The following is a 14,459-nucleotide window of genomic DNA, read 5'->3' as shown; positions in this document are numbered from 1 at the left end:
CCCCCCCCCCCGTGATCCGTGATTGCTGCATCGCCCCCCCCCCGCCCCCCCCCCCCCCCCCCCCCCGATGGCTGACATCCCCGGGGCCTTCCGGCACCGCCGGCTGGCTGTGACTCACCGGCCCGGGGAGGGGGGGCGGGGGCCGCTTCCTGCCCGCCGGGGGGGGGGGCGGGGAACAGCTGCAGGGGTGACACCCCCACCCCAGCTGCGGTGACTTCGCCCCCCCCGTGGGGGTGTGTGTCCCCTGCCCGTTGGGGAAACTGAGGCAGGGCTGGGTGGGGCCGTGCTGCTGAGCGGAGTGAAACCTGGGGCCAGACTTCCCCATGCCCCCCCCGCGCCTGCCCCCCCCCTGACGGCACCCCCGGCCTGTTTGCCTGCAGTGAGCTTCCCGGACGTGGAAGGGCAGAACTGAACAAGGTGAGGTGTCTGTCTGTGCATCCCTCCCTGCATCCCTCCCTGCATCCCTCCCTGCATCCCACATCTGTCCATCCCCTCCCCATCCCTGCATCCCTCCCTGCATCCCACATCTGCCCATCCCATCCCCTCCCTGCATCCCACATCTGCCCATCCCCTCCCCATCCCTGCATCCCGCCCTGCATCCCACATCTGTCCATCCCCTCCCCATCCCTGCATCCCTCCCTGCATCCCACATCTGCCCATCCCATCCCCTCCCTGCATCCCTCCCTGCATCCCACATCTGCCCATCCCATCCCCTCCCTGCATCCCTCCCTGCATCCCACATCTGCCCATCCCCTCCCCATCCCTGCATCCCGCCCTGCATCCCACATCTGTCCATCCCCTCCCATCCCTGCATCCCTCCCTGCATCCCACATCTGCCCATCCCATCCCCTCCCTGCATCCCTCCCTGCATCCCACATCGCCCATCCCATCCCCTCCCTGCATCCCTCCCTGCTCCACATCTGCCCATCCATCCCCTCCCTGCATCCCTCCCTGCATCCCACATCTGCCCATCCCATCCCCATCCCTCCCTGCATCCCTGCATCCCACATCTGCCCATCCCTCCCCATCCCTCCCTGCATCCCTGCATCCCACATCTGCCCATCCCCTCCCTGCATCCCTCCCTGCATCCCGCATCCATCCACCCCTCCCTGCATACCCCCCCCGTGTCCCACATCTGCCCAGCCTTCTGTGCATCCTGCATCCTTCTGGCATCCCTGCATCCCGCATCCCTCCCTGCATCCTGCATCCATCCACTGCTCCCTCCCTCCCTGCCCCTTATGTGTCCGTCTCTCCAGCTCCCCTGCACCCAGAATCTAGCCAGCCCCACTGCATCCCTCTGTGCATCCCTGCATCCTCCCATCCCTGCATCCTCCCATCCCTGCATCCTTGCATCCTCCCATCCCTGCATCCCTGCATCCCGCCCACCGGTTGGGTCCCGCCGCACAGATCCTGGCGCAGGCCTGGCCCTTCTTCGGCCAGTACATGGAGAAGCTGTGGGGGAGAGCATCGCCCCGTCCATCCGTGCCTCCAGCACCCACCTCCAGACCTTCACCTTCACCAAAGTGGACATGGGCGAGAAGGTAGGCTCCCCCGGGGGTGTGGGTGCCCCTGGGGGGTGCTGACCCCCCCAGCTCACCACTGCCTCCCCCACAGCCCCTCCGGGTCCTGGGTCCAGCCCACCCTGGCACCCACAAGCAGCATCCTGCTGGACCCTCAACATCAGGTGAGCAGCCAGACACACAACCCTCCCCCCCCGCCCCATGCTGGGGTCTCCAACTGCACAGCAGCTGCTGGAGCCCCCCCCCCCCCACGCTGGGGTGTGCTGGGGTGTCGTGGCGAAGACACCCCCCCCCCCCCCTCCTCCCATCCCTACACTCCATCTCTGCAGCTACGTGGGTGACGTCCAGATTGACGTGGAGGTGAGAAGTTCTTCTGCAAGGCGGGTGAAAGGCATGCAGGTGGGGGGCTGGGGGCACTGGGGTTGGGGGTCATGGCCACGGGGGGGGCGGGATCACATCTCAGCACTGCTCGTCCCCCCTCCCCCTGCCCCAGCTCCATGGGATGCTGCGATCATCCTGGAGCCCCTCCTCGGGGACGTGCCCATCGTGGGGGCCCTCACCATGTTCTTCATCCGGCGCCCGTGAGTGCCCCCCACCAGCAGGGTGTGGGGGGGTCTGCTCCCCCCCCCGACCCCATCCCCCTGGGGTGCCCCCCCCCCCCACCTGACCCCATCCCCCTGGGGTCTGCCCCCCATCTGACCCCATCCCCCCTGGATCTGACCCCATCCCCCCTGGGGTCTGCCCCCCATCTGACGCCATCCCCCCTGGATCTGACCCCATCCCCCCTGGGGTCACGCCCCCCATCCCCCCTGGGGCTGCCCCCCATCTGACGCCATCCCCCCTGGATCTGACCCCATCCCCCTGGGGTGCCCCCCCACAACCTGACCCCATCCCCCCTGGGTCTGCCCCCCCCATCTGACCCCATCCCCCCTGGGTCACGCCCCCATCCCCCCTGGGTCTGCCCCCCACTGACCATCCCCCCTGGATCTGACCCCATCCCCCTGGGTGCCCCCCCACACCTGACCCCATCCCCCTGGGGTCTGCCCCCCCCATCTGACCCCATCTGCCCTGGGGTCTCCCCCCCCCCACCCCCTGGATCTGCGCCCCCCATCTGAGCCCGTCCCCCCTGGGTCTCCCCCCATCTGACCCCATCCCCACTGGGTCCCGCCCCCCATCCCCCCTGGGGTCTGGCCCCCCATCTGACGCCATCCCCCCTGGATCTGACCCCATCCCCCTGGGGTGCCCCCCCACAACCTGACCCCATCCCCCCTGGGGTCTGCCCCCCCCCCCCATCTGACCCCATCTGCCCTGGGGTCTCCCCCCTCCTACCCCCTGGAGTCTGCGCCCCCCATCTGACCCCAGGCCCCCGGGGTCTCCCCCCCATCTGACCCCTTCCCCCCTGGGTCTCCCTCCAGCATTCCCCCGAGTTCTTCCCCCCCCATCTGACCCCGTTCCCCCTGGGGTCTCCCCCCCATCTGACACCAGCCCCCCCTCATCCCAGACTTTGGACATCAACTGGACGGGGATGACCAACCTGCTGGACATCCCGGGGCTGAGGTGAGCCCCAGCCCAGCTGTGGGTCCTCCGACCCCTGACCCCTTGCCCCCCGTGGCCCCCCCGTGACCGTGCCCCCCCTCCTCATGACCGTGCCCCCCCCAGCTCCATGTCGGACACCATGATCATGGATGCCATCGCCTCCTACCTCGTCCTGCCCAAACCGCCTCCTGTCCCGCTGGTGCCCGACCTGCACGAGGCCGCCCAGCTCCGCTGCCCCCTGCCCCGGGTAAGGCTGCCTGGGGTCCTGGGGGACTGCCAGACCCCCCCCCCCCCCGAGCCTGGCTGACCCCCTCCCCTCCAGGGTGTGGTGCGGGTGCACCTGCGGGGTGCGCGGGACCTGCGGTCCAAGGACCGGTTCATGGGGGGGCTGGTGGAGGGCAAGTCGGACCCCTACGCCGTCCTGCGCGTCGGCACCCAGGTGGTCACCAGCCGCGTCATCGACGACAACCTCAACCCCACCTGGGACGAGGTCTATGAGGTGAGACGCGCCCCCCGTGCCCCCCCCAGACCAGCTGGGGGGGTGCGGGCTGCAGGGATTCCCGAATCCTCCCCGAGACCAGCTGGGGGTGTGGGGGGCTGCAGGGACCCCTGTGTCCAACTGGGGGTGTGGGGGCTGCAGGGACCCCTGTGTCTTCCCCCAGACCAGCTGGGGGGCCAGGCTGCAGGGACCCCCGTGTCTCCCCTGAGACCAGCTGGGCGTGTGGGGGCTGCAGGACCTCCGTGTACCGTGTACCCCCCCCCCAGACCAGCTGGGGGGTTAGGGCTGCAGGGACCCCTGAATCCTCCCTGAGACCAACTGGGGGTGTGGGGGGCTGCAGGGACACCCATGTCCCCCCCCAGACCAGCTGGGGGGGTGGGGCTGCAAGGACCCCCAGCTTGTCCCCCGAGACCAGCTGGGCATGTGGAGGGCTGCAAGGACCCCCGAATTGTCCCCCGAGACCAGCTGGGTGTGTGGGGGGCTGCAGGGACCCCCGTGTCCCCCCTCAGACCAGCTGTGGGGGTGAGGGCTGCAGGGACCCCCGAATCCTCCCCCAAGACCAACTGGGCATGTGGGGGGCTGCAGGGACCCCCGTGTGTGTCCCCCCAGACTAGCTGGGGTGTCCAGGCTGCAGGGACCCCCATGTCCCCTCTGAGACCATTGGGCATGTGGGGGATGTGGGGGCTGCAGGACCCCTGTGTCCCCCATCAGACCGGTTGGGGGACTTCAGGGACCCCGTGTGTCCCCCCCCAGCCTGGCTGCGGTTGTGGGGGATGCAGGGACCCCCGTCCCTCCCCCCAGCCTGTCTGCGGTTGTGGGGACACAGGACCCCCCCAAGCATCGGCAGCTTGTGGGGGGGGGGCGCAGCACCCTGACCCAGCCAGGCTGAGCGCAGGGACCCCCCTGCCATCTCCCCAGCCTGGCTGTACGGGGCGGGGGGACCCCCTGTGTGTCCCCCCCCCGCTGACCCGGTCCCCCCCAGTTCATTGTGCATGAGGTGCCGGGGCAGGAGCTGGAGGTGGAGCTGTTCGACAAGGACCCCGATCAGGATGATCTCCTGGGCAGGTGCTGGGGGAAGGGGTCCAGACCCCCGGGATGGTACCTGGGGGCGAGGGGGGGGTTCACCATGCCCCCCCACCCCCCCCAGCTCACCCACCCCCCCCAGCTCACAGCTTTTCCCTTCCCCCACCCCCCCCCCCCCAGGATGAAGCTGGATTTCGGGGAGGTGCTGAAGGCCCGGGTGCTGGAGGAGGTGGGTGCTGGGGTGGGGGGCTCGGGGGGGCTGGGGGGGCTGTGCTGACCCCCCCTGCCCCGCAGTGGTTCCCACTGCAGGAGGGGGGGCAGGGCCGGCTCCACCTGCGCCTGGAGTGGCTTTCCCTCATGTCCGACACCTCCAGGCTGGAGCAGGTGAGCAGGGGTCAGCCATGGGGGGGGGGGGGGCAGGGGGGCAGGGGGGGTCCTGCCCTCACCCACCACCACCCCCCGGGCCCATCCCCCAGGTCCTGGAGAGGAACCGGGTGATCGCGGCCAAACCCGACCCTCCGTCCGCCGCCATCCTGGTCGTGTACTTGGACCGGGCTGAGGAGCTGCCTGTGAGTTGGGGGGGGGGGGGGGGGAGGAGCTGCCAGGTCCCTGGGGGGGGGGGGGGGGGCAGAGCTGGGGGGACCCCCCTGACCCCCGCTTTCTGCGCAGATGAAGAAGCCGGGCAAGGAGCCCAACCCCATGGTGCAGGTCTCAGTGCAGGACGTCACGCGGGAGAGCAAGGTGAGGGGGCGGCTGGGGGGGGGGGGCAGGGTTTGGGGGTCCAGGCTGGTGGTGGGGGTCTAACCCCGCTCCCCCCAGGTGGTCTGTAACTCCTCTGCCCCCGTCTGGGAAGATGCTTTCCGCTTCTTCCTGCACGACCCCGCGCACCAGGACCTGGACATCCAGGTGAGAGCCGGGGTCACCCCCAAGACACCCCCCCCAGCATCCCTTTCCCCGCGGCCCCCCCAAATCCTCCAGCCCCCTTCCCTCCCATTTTTTCTCCCCACTCCCCCCTTCCCCTGTGCCCCCAGTTCTCCTGGATCCCTGTGACCCCTGGTTCCCCCAGATCCCTGTGATGCCTCATGACCCCCAGGTCTCTGTGACCCCTGGTTCCCCCCAGTCCGTTGATGCTCTGTTCCACTGGATCCCTGTGCCCCCAGATCCCCATGATGCCCCATGATCCCTGTTGCCCTGGATCCCTGTGATGCCCCGTGCCCCCAGATTCCTGTGATCCCTGTGCCCCTGATTCCCCTGGATCCCCATGACCCCCGTGCTGCTCCAGTTCCCACAGACCCCCATGACCCCCATGTCCCCAGTTTCCACACATCCCCATGGATCCCGGTGCCCCTGATTCCCATGGATCCCTGTGACTCCCATGTCCCCAGTTCCTACAGATCCCCATGGATCCCTGTGCCCCTGGTTCCCATGGATCCCTGTGACCCCCATGACCCCAGTTCCCACAGATCCCCATGATCCTCATGTCCCCAGTTCCTGTGGATCCTTGTGTCCCCCTTGCCCCTGGTTACCATGGATCCCTATGACCCCTGTGCCCCTCGTTCCTATGGATTCCTGTGATCCCTGTGCCCCTGGTTCCCATGGATCCCTATGACCCCTGTGCCCCTCGTTCCTATGGATTCCTGTGATCCCTGTGCCCCTGGTTCCCATGGATCCCTATGACCCCTGTGCCCCTGGTTCCTATGGATTCCTGTGATCCCTGTGCCCCTGGTTCCCATGGATCCCTGTGACCCCCTGTGCCCCTCGTTCCTATGGATTCCCGTGATCCCTGTGCCCCTGGTTCCCATGGATCCCTATGACCCCTGTGCCTCTGGTTCCTGCGGACCCCCGTGCCCCCTGTGCCCCCGTTCCCGCAGCCCCCCCATGATCCACGTGTCCCCGGTTCCCGCAGACCCCCATGACACCATGCCCTTGGCTCCCGCAGACCCCCGTGCCCCCTGTGCCCGCAGAACCCCATGACCCCTGTGCCCCAGTTCCCATGGCCCCCCATGACCCCTGTGGCCCCCCATGACCCCTGTGCCCCAGTTCCCATGGCCCCCCATGACCCCTGTGCCCCCAGTTCCCACGGCCCCCCATGACCCCCGTGCCCTCAGTTCCCGCGGCCCCCCATGACTCCTGTTCCCCCTGTGCCCCTGGTTCCCACGGACCTCCCGTGGCCCCCCATGACCCCCGTGGCCCCCGTGCCCCCCGTTCCCATGGCCCCCCATGACCCCGTGCCCCCCATTCCTGCAGACCCCCATGACCCCGTGCCCCCAGTTCCCGTGGCCCCCCATGACCCCCGTGCCCCCAGTTCCTGCGGCCGCCCATGACCCCCGTTCTCCCTGTGCCCCTGGTTTCCATGGACCCCCCCCGTGCCCCCTGTTTCCCGTGGCCCCCCATGACCCCCGTGCCCCCCCAGGTGAAGGACGACCCCCGGCAGAGCAGCCTGGGCTCCCTCTCGCTGCCCCTCGCCCGCCTGCTGGACACCCCCGGGCTGACGCTGGCGCAGCCCTTCCAGCTCCAGCACTCAGGACCCCGCAGCCGCCTCCACATGAAGCTGGTCCTGCGGGTGAGGGGGGGTCAGGGAGTTGGGGGGGGGCTCCTGGCCCTTCCCCCGCCCCCACTGACCCCCAGCCCTGCAGGTGCTTTTCCTCGACGCCCCGGAGAACGGTGTGTCTCCCCCCACCATCTTGGGGCAGCCGGACCCCCTGGCCAGCACCAGCAGCACCCAGCGGCCCCCCCACGCCAGCCCCAACCCCCAGTTTGGCACCGAGGTGGGGAGGGGATGGGGGGGCCCGGGGGGGCATCACAGAGGAGGCTGGAGGGCTTGGGGGGGGGGGAGTTGTGGAGGGGAACGGGGGGGGGAGCTGGGGGGCTGGGAGGGAGTGATGTGGGATACGGCTGGGGGGGGACCCTGGGTGGGCAGAACAGAGTTCAGGGGCTGGGTGGATTCTAGGGGGCAGGCTGGGGGGTCCTGGGGGGCAGAATGGGGTTTGGGGGCTGGGAGGGTCCTGGGGGGAAGGCTTGGGGTCTTGGGGGGCAGAATGGGGGGTCCTGGGGGGCAGAGTGGGGACAGACTGGGGGGTCCTGGGGGGAAGAATGAGGGGTCCTGGTGGGCAGAATGGGGACCGTCTAGGGGGGAGCTTGGGGGGAAGAATGGGGGGTCCTGGGGGGCAGAATGGGTAGAGGCTGGGGGGTCCAGGAGGGAAGAATGGGGGGTCCTGGGGGGCAGAATGGGGACTGGCTAGGGGGGTCCTGGGGGGGAAGAATGGGTAGAGGCTGGGGAGTCCTGGGGGGAGGAATGGGGGGTCCTGGGGGGCAGAATGGGGACAGGCTGGGGGGGTCCCGGGTGGGAAGGAGTGGGGGCTCCTGGGGGAGGGTCTTGGGCCCGGCCGTGCCCCCCAGCCCCGGTGCCAGTGGCCGCGTGTCCCCGTGTCCCAGCACATGCTGCGCATCCACCTGCTGGAGGCCCAGGACCTCATCGCCAAGGACAACTTCTTCAAGGGGGTGGTGAGGGGCCGCTCCGACCCCTACGCCCGGCTGCGCGTGGCCGGCAGGACCTTCCGCAGCCGCGTGGTCAAGGAGGACCTGAACCCCCGCTGGAACGAGGTCTACGAGGTACCTGGCGGGGGGGGTGTCTCATCTCCCCCCTCCCCCCAGGCGTTGGCCCTGGGGATGTGGATGCTGTGGGCTGGGGTCCCATTTCCTCCCATCCAGAGGGGAAACCGAGGCAGGGGGATGGGAGGGGGATGGGGGTATGCGGGGGGGCCCCCACTGGTGACACCAACCCCCCACCCCCCCCATCCAGGTGATCGTGGACAACGTCCCGGGGCAGGACGTGGAGTTCGACCTCTTCGACAAGGACATTGACAAGGATGATTTCCTGGGCCGGTGGGTGCTGGGGGGCACGGGGAGGGGAAGGGGGCTGTGGGGTAGCCCCCCCAGCCCAGCCCTCACCCCCCACCCCACCCCCCCAGGTGCAAGGTGCCGCTGAGGCGGGTGCTGAGTGAGCGCGTTGTGGATGAGGTAGGAGAGGGACCAAGAGGGGCTGCGGCCGGGCGGGGGGGCTGCAGTGGGGGTGGGGGGCTGCAGTGTGCGGGGGGCTGTGCCCGGGGGTCTCACCCACCATCCCTGCCCCGCCAGTGGCTGCCCCTGGAGGACGTGAAGTCGGGGCGGCTGCACGTGCGGCTGGAGAGCCTGGCCCCCCGCCCCAGCGCCGCCCTCCTCGAGCAGGTAACAGCCCCCCAGGAGGGGGGGGGCACAGCTGGCTCCGAGCCTTAGCCCCCCCCCCCCAGCCCCAGCCCTGTGCGTCCCCATCCCTCTGGATCCCAGTCCCCGTGCTTCCCTGTCCCTGTGCGTCCCCATCCCTCTCCCTCTGCATCCCCATCCCTAGTCCTGTGGATCCCGATCCCGATCCACCCCTCTGCATCCCCATCCCTAGTCCTGTGGATCCCGATCCCGATCCACCCCTCTGCATCCCCATCCCTAGTCCTATGGATCCCGATCCACCCCTCTGCATCCCCATCCCTAGTCCTGTGGATCCCGATCCCGATCCACCCCTCTGCATCCCCATCCCTAGTCCTGTGGATCCCGATCCCGATCCACCCCTCTGCATCCCCATCCCTAGTCCTGTGGATCCCGATCCCGATCCACCCCTCTGCATCCCCATCCCTAGTCCTGTGGATCCCGATCCCATCCACCCCTCTGCATCCCATCCCTAGTCCTGTGGATCCCGATCCCGATCCACCCTCTGCATCCCATCCCTAGTCCTGTGGATCCCGATCCCGATCCCCCCTCTGCATCCCCATCCCTAGTCCTATGGATCCCGATCCACCCCTCTGCATCCCCATCCCTAGTCCTGTGGATCCCGATCCCGATCCACCCCTCTGCATCCCCATCCCTAGTCCTGTGGATCCCGATCCACCCCTCTGCATCCCCATTCCTAGTCCTGTGGATCCCGATCCCGATCCATCCCTCTGCATCCCCATCCCTAGTCCTGTGGATCCCGATCCGCCCCTCTGCATCCCCATCCCTAGTCCTGTGGATCCCGATCCCTAATCCCCATGCATTCCTATGTCTGTGTCTCTCTGTCCCTATCCCTGTGCGTCCCCATCCCTGTCCCCGTGCATCCCTGTCCCCATCCCTCTACTTGTGCATCCCTGTCCCCATTCCTCTGGATCCCCATCCCAGTCCCCCTGCATCTCCATCCCTATCCCTGTGCATCCCCATCCCTCCCCCTCTCCATCCCCATGGATCCCTATCCCCATGGATCCCTATCCCCATGGATCCCTATCCCCATGGATCCCTCTCCCTCTGCATCCCCATCCCCATCCCTGTGGGTCCCTGTTCCCATGGATCCCCATCCCCGTGCATCCCTGTCCCCACTCCCATCTCTCAGGATCCATATCCCTGACCTCCCCCTGTCCCCCCCGTGCCCCCCCGCGGCGGTGGGACCCTCCCCCCCCCCCCCGTGCCCCCAGGTGCTGCACACCAACAGCCTCCTGCAGCCGGCGCGTGGTGCGGAGCTCTCGGCTGCGCTCCTCTCCGTCTTCGTGGACCGAGCTGCCGACCTGCCGGTGAGTGGCTGCCCCACGCCGGGGGCCTTGGCCCTGCCCCACATCGCCCCCATTGTCCCCCATCGCCCCCGTCGCCCCCACTGCCCCTCATTGCCTCCCATCGCCCCCAGCATTGCCCCCATCACCCCCATAATCGCCCCCGGTGTCCCCATCATTGCCCCCATTGCCCCCCATCGTCCCCATTGCCCCCATTGTCTCTATTGTCCCCATTGCACTCATTTCCCCCATCATCACCTCCATTGCCCCCGTCGTCCCCGTTGCCCCCATCATCGTCCCCGTTGCCCCCATCATCACCCCCATCGCCCCTATCATCGCCCCCATCGCCACCATCATTGCCCCCATTGCCCCATCGTCATCCCCGTCATCGCCCCCATCACCCCATCATCGCCCCCGTCACCCCCATCATAGCCCCCATCGTCCCCAACACCCTCATTGCCCCATTGTCCCCATCGTCCCCTCCTGCTGCCCCCCAGCTCCGGAAGGGCTCCAAGCCACCCGCCGCCTTCGCCAGCCTGGCCGTGCGTGATGTCTCATTCAAGACCAAGGTAAGAGATGGGGGGGACTTGGGGGGGGGAAGCCGGAGGGGCTGAGGTGGGTCCCTGACCTGCTCTCCTGCCCTCAGACCTGTGCCCCCACCACTGAGCCCGTGTGGGATGAAGGCTTCTCCTTCCTCATCAAGCGGCCACATGTGGAGTCACTGGAGCTGCAGGTCTCTGGCCCATCCCTGGGTCCCGTCCCCATGGTGGGGGTCCCGTCCCCGTGGTGGGGGTCCCATCCCCGTGGTGGGGATCCTGTCCTCATGGTGGGGGTTCCTGTCCCACAGTGGGGTACCTGTCCCCATGGTGGGGGTCCCAACCCCATGGTGGGGGTCCCATCCCCGTGGTGAGGGTCCTGTCCTCATGGTGGGGGTCCCATCCTCATGGTGGGGGTTCCTGTCCCACAGTGGGGTACCTGTCCCCATGGCAGGGGTCCCATCCCCATGGCGGGGGTCCCATCCCCATGGTGGGGGTCCCATCCTCATGGTGGGGGTTCCTGTCCCACAGTGAGGTTTCACCTCCCCATGGCAGGGGGTCCTGTCCCCATGGTGGGGGTCCCGCCCCGCGGTGGGGGCCCTATCCTGGGGTGCTGAGCTTGTGTGCCTGCAGGTGAAGGAGGAGGGGGGGTCGCCCCTGGGTGCCCTCAGCCTCCCCCTGCCCCAGCTCCTGGCCTCCGAGGGGCTGGCGCTGGACGGCTGGTTCCCGCTGGCCGGGGGCGGGCCCGGCAGCCAGGTCCTGCTGCGGGCGCAGCTGGGGGTGAGTGCCGGGATGGGGGGGCGGGGGGTGGGGGGCCGAGAACCCCTCCCTCACCCCCCACCCCCCCCCAGGTCCTGGTGTTGCAGCAGGTTGGGGGGGGGGGCAAGATGGGGGGGCAGCAGGGGCGTGTAGAGCCGAGACCCCCCTCCCTCACCCCCAAACCCCCCAGGTCTTGGTGTTGCAGGAGGTGGAGGCGGGGGGCAGGATGGGGGGGAGGGGTGTGTGTGGGGATGAGACCCCTTCCTTCACCCCCACCCCACCCCACACACACCCCCCCCCCAGGTCCTGGTGTTGCAGCAGGTGGGGGGGGGGGCCAGGATGGGGGATGTGTGGGGCTGAGACCCCCCCTCCCTCACCCCCCACCTCCCCCCCCAGGTCCTGGTGTTGCAGCAGGTGGAGGGGGGGCCGGGATGGGGGGGGGCGGGGGGTCTGTGGGGCTGAGACCCCCCTCCCTTACGCGTTCCCCCCCTCCCCCAGGTCCTGGTGTCGCAGCAGGTGGAGGAGGGGGCCAGCAGCGTGTCCCTGGCCGGGGGGGACGCTGCCCCCCAGCCCGCAGAGGCGCCGGGAGAGGAGGAGTCTGGGGCGGGGGGGCTGCGCCAGCGCCTGCCCCCAGCTGACAGGTAGGGTTGGGGGAGGGGGGGGCATAACCCACCCCCCGGGAGCATCCCACCCCCCCAGTGTACCCAGCCCCCAGCCGCTCCACCTGCATCCCCCCAGCCGGGACAGGGGGTCCGGGCATGAGCCCCTCTGGGGAGCCCATGGCCGAGCCCCCCCGCAGTGGGGGGGGGTCCGGGTGTGTGTGTGTGTGTGGGGGGGGGGGCACTGACCCTGAACCCCCACAGCCAGCTGGAGGGGGGGGGTCCCCTGGGCCGGCTGCAGCTCACGCTCTGGTACCACCGCGACGAGCACAAGCTGGTGGCCATCATCCACGCCTGCAGGTGAGCCCAGCGGTAGGGGGGGGGGGGGGCTCGGGGGTGGGACCCCCCCCCTGAGCCGTGCCCCCCCCCCAGGAAGCTGAAGGCAGTGTCGAAGGAGCTGCCGGACCCCTACGTGTCCCTGGTGCTGCTGCCCGACCGCAGCCGCGGCACCAAGAGGAAGACCACCGTGCAGAAGAAGACCCTCAACCCCGACTTCAATGAGAGGTGGAAGGGGGGGGGGGACAACACAGGGAGATGGGATGGGGGTGGGGGGGTCACCCGCCCAGTGCTGCCCAGTACAACCCAGTGTCCCCAGGTTCGAGTGGGACGTGTCCCTTGAGGAAGCCTCGCGGCGCAAGCTGGAAGCCCACGTCAAATCCACCGTGTCCTTCATGTCGCGGGAGAAGGAGGTGCTGGGGAAGGTAGGGGGGTTCTGGGGGGGGGTCGGGGGGGTCTGGGGGGGTCTGGGGGCCCCCTCTGAGCCTTTGCTCTCCCCCAGCTCCATCTGGACCTGGCACAGGTGGATCTATCCGAGGGGGGAACCCACTGGTGAGTGGGGCTGTCGCAGGGGGGCTCCCCGGGGGGGAGGGGGGGCTGTCCCGGGGGGGGCTATCTCGGGGGGCTACCTGGGAGAAGCCGTGCCTGGGGGGCTGTTCTGAGGGGAGCTGTCTGGGGGACCGTCCCTGGGGGGGCCATTTCGGGGGGCTGTCGCCGGGGGGCGCTGTCCCGGGGGGTGTTGTTTGGGGGGGCTGTCGCCAGGGGGCGCTGTCCCGGGGGGGTGTTGTTTGGGGGGGCTGTCGCCAGGGGGCGCTGTCCCGGGGGTGTTGTTCGGGGGGGCCGTCCCTGGGGACTGTTCCGGGGGGGGGCTGTCCTAGGGGGGCTGTGTGTGGGGGTCTTTCCCTGGGGGGACTGTCCCGGGGGGGGGGTGTGTCTGTCTGGGGGGGCTGTGCCGGGGGGGGCTGTCTGGGGGTGGTGGTGATATGGGTCTCTGGTGGCTCCCAGTGGGTCCCCCGGGGGGAGGCTGTGTGTGCCCCCCCGCCCCCCCCCAGCCCCCCCCCAGCCCCCCCGCGCCCCCCCTCACCTCTCGCCCCACAGGTACGACCTGCGGGATGAGCGGAGCAGCCCCTAGAGCGGGGTCCCCCCCCCAGCCCCCCCAGTCCCCGCCGTGCCTGGGGGCAGCGGGAAGGGCGAGGGGGGGTCCAACCCCCCCGGCTGCTCCTGCTGCGCCCCCCCCCAGCCCCCCGCCTCGCCACTGACCAAAGATGCACCGGGGGGGCCCCCCGCGCCCCCCCAGACTGTTACGCACCTCGTGCCTTTTGCCCACCGAGGAGCCTCCTGGCGTGGGGGGTCCCACCTGGGGGGTCCCCCCCTGCCCCCCCCCCCGGGGGGAGACGCTTGTGTTCGAGCCGCTGCCATCGCTGCCACCGCCGTGCCACCGCCGTGCCACCGCCGCGCCAACCCCCCCCTGCCTTCCCGGGGCTCCGTCCCCGTCCCCCCCCCCGCTAATAAAGGAGGGAGGAGACGGCAGCGGCTTCGTGTGGTCCTGGGGTCGGGGGGGGGGCATTGGGGTCTCTGGTGTGTCCCCCCCATGTGACATATCGCCACAGGTGTCCCTTGGGGGGTGCTCCCTGCTTGATGTCCCTCATGGTGGATGGTCATTGGGGAGGGGGGTGCCCCCCACCACTGGGTGTGGCCATCGTGGTGTCCCCAGCCTGGGGACATCGGTGCTGTCATCAGGGTGTCCCCATTGTCATGTCCCTGTTGGGATGTTGACTTGTGGGATGTCCCCATCGTGGTGTCCCTGGTGGGACACCACCACAGAGTATGGTCATCATGGTGTCCCCACCCTGGGGACATCACTGTGGTCACTGGGGTGTCCTGTGTTGTCCCCATTGTCATGTCCCTGTTGGGATGTCCCCATCATAGGTGGTGTCCCCATTGTCATGTCCCTGTTGGGATGCCCCCCATCGTCCTGTCCCCATCATGGTGTCCCTGGTAGGGTGCCACTACAGGGTATGGTCATCGTGGTGTCCCCACCCTGGGGACATCAGTGTGGTCACTGGGGTGTCCTGTGTTGTCCCCATTGTCATGTCCCTGTTGGG

The 14,459-nt window shown here is 69.4% G+C and overlaps 1 protein-coding gene across 1 annotated transcript in view; it reads left to right on the top strand.

The window, feature by feature from the left end:
• The window catches only part of ESYT1 (extended synaptotagmin 1), a 28,058-nt gene extending 14,180 nt beyond the window's left edge, over positions 1 to 13,878 (top strand). The window contains exons 28-54 of the mRNA XM_037371277.1: positions 1,850 to 1,911; positions 2,014 to 2,101; positions 3,006 to 3,077; positions 3,180 to 3,303; positions 3,379 to 3,555; positions 4,538 to 4,620; positions 4,759 to 4,807; positions 4,873 to 4,962; positions 5,055 to 5,147; positions 5,248 to 5,319; positions 5,398 to 5,484; positions 6,992 to 7,141; positions 7,215 to 7,346; positions 8,014 to 8,190; positions 8,381 to 8,463; positions 8,550 to 8,598; positions 8,716 to 8,805; positions 10,053 to 10,148; positions 10,622 to 10,693; positions 10,771 to 10,857; positions 11,294 to 11,440; positions 11,918 to 12,060; positions 12,283 to 12,378; positions 12,451 to 12,582; positions 12,674 to 12,779; positions 12,857 to 12,906; positions 13,453 to 13,878. Coding sequence (XP_037227174.1) covers positions 1,850 to 1,911; positions 2,014 to 2,101; positions 3,006 to 3,077; positions 3,180 to 3,303; positions 3,379 to 3,555; positions 4,538 to 4,620; positions 4,759 to 4,807; positions 4,873 to 4,962; positions 5,055 to 5,147; positions 5,248 to 5,319; positions 5,398 to 5,484; positions 6,992 to 7,141; positions 7,215 to 7,346; positions 8,014 to 8,190; positions 8,381 to 8,463; positions 8,550 to 8,598; positions 8,716 to 8,805; positions 10,053 to 10,148; positions 10,622 to 10,693; positions 10,771 to 10,857; positions 11,294 to 11,440; positions 11,918 to 12,060; positions 12,283 to 12,378; positions 12,451 to 12,582; positions 12,674 to 12,779; positions 12,857 to 12,906; positions 13,453 to 13,486 — 2,641 coding nt within the window. The 3' untranslated portion in view covers positions 13,487 to 13,878. The remainder of the gene's footprint in view (positions 1 to 1,849; positions 1,912 to 2,013; positions 2,102 to 3,005; positions 3,078 to 3,179; positions 3,304 to 3,378; positions 3,556 to 4,537; positions 4,621 to 4,758; positions 4,808 to 4,872; positions 4,963 to 5,054; positions 5,148 to 5,247; positions 5,320 to 5,397; positions 5,485 to 6,991; positions 7,142 to 7,214; positions 7,347 to 8,013; positions 8,191 to 8,380; positions 8,464 to 8,549; positions 8,599 to 8,715; positions 8,806 to 10,052; positions 10,149 to 10,621; positions 10,694 to 10,770; positions 10,858 to 11,293; positions 11,441 to 11,917; positions 12,061 to 12,282; positions 12,379 to 12,450; positions 12,583 to 12,673; positions 12,780 to 12,856; positions 12,907 to 13,452) is intronic.
• The last annotated feature ends 581 nt before the right edge of the window (positions 13,879 to 14,459 follow it).

This window comes from Falco rusticolus, chromosome 19 (assembly GCF_015220075.1).
Source record: "Falco rusticolus isolate bFalRus1 chromosome 19, bFalRus1.pri, whole genome shotgun sequence".
Lineage (NCBI taxonomy): Eukaryota > Metazoa > Chordata > Aves > Falconiformes > Falconidae > Falco > Falco rusticolus.
The sequence above is the reverse complement of the archived record's forward strand: the minus strand, read 5'-3'. Positions and strand labels throughout refer to the sequence as shown.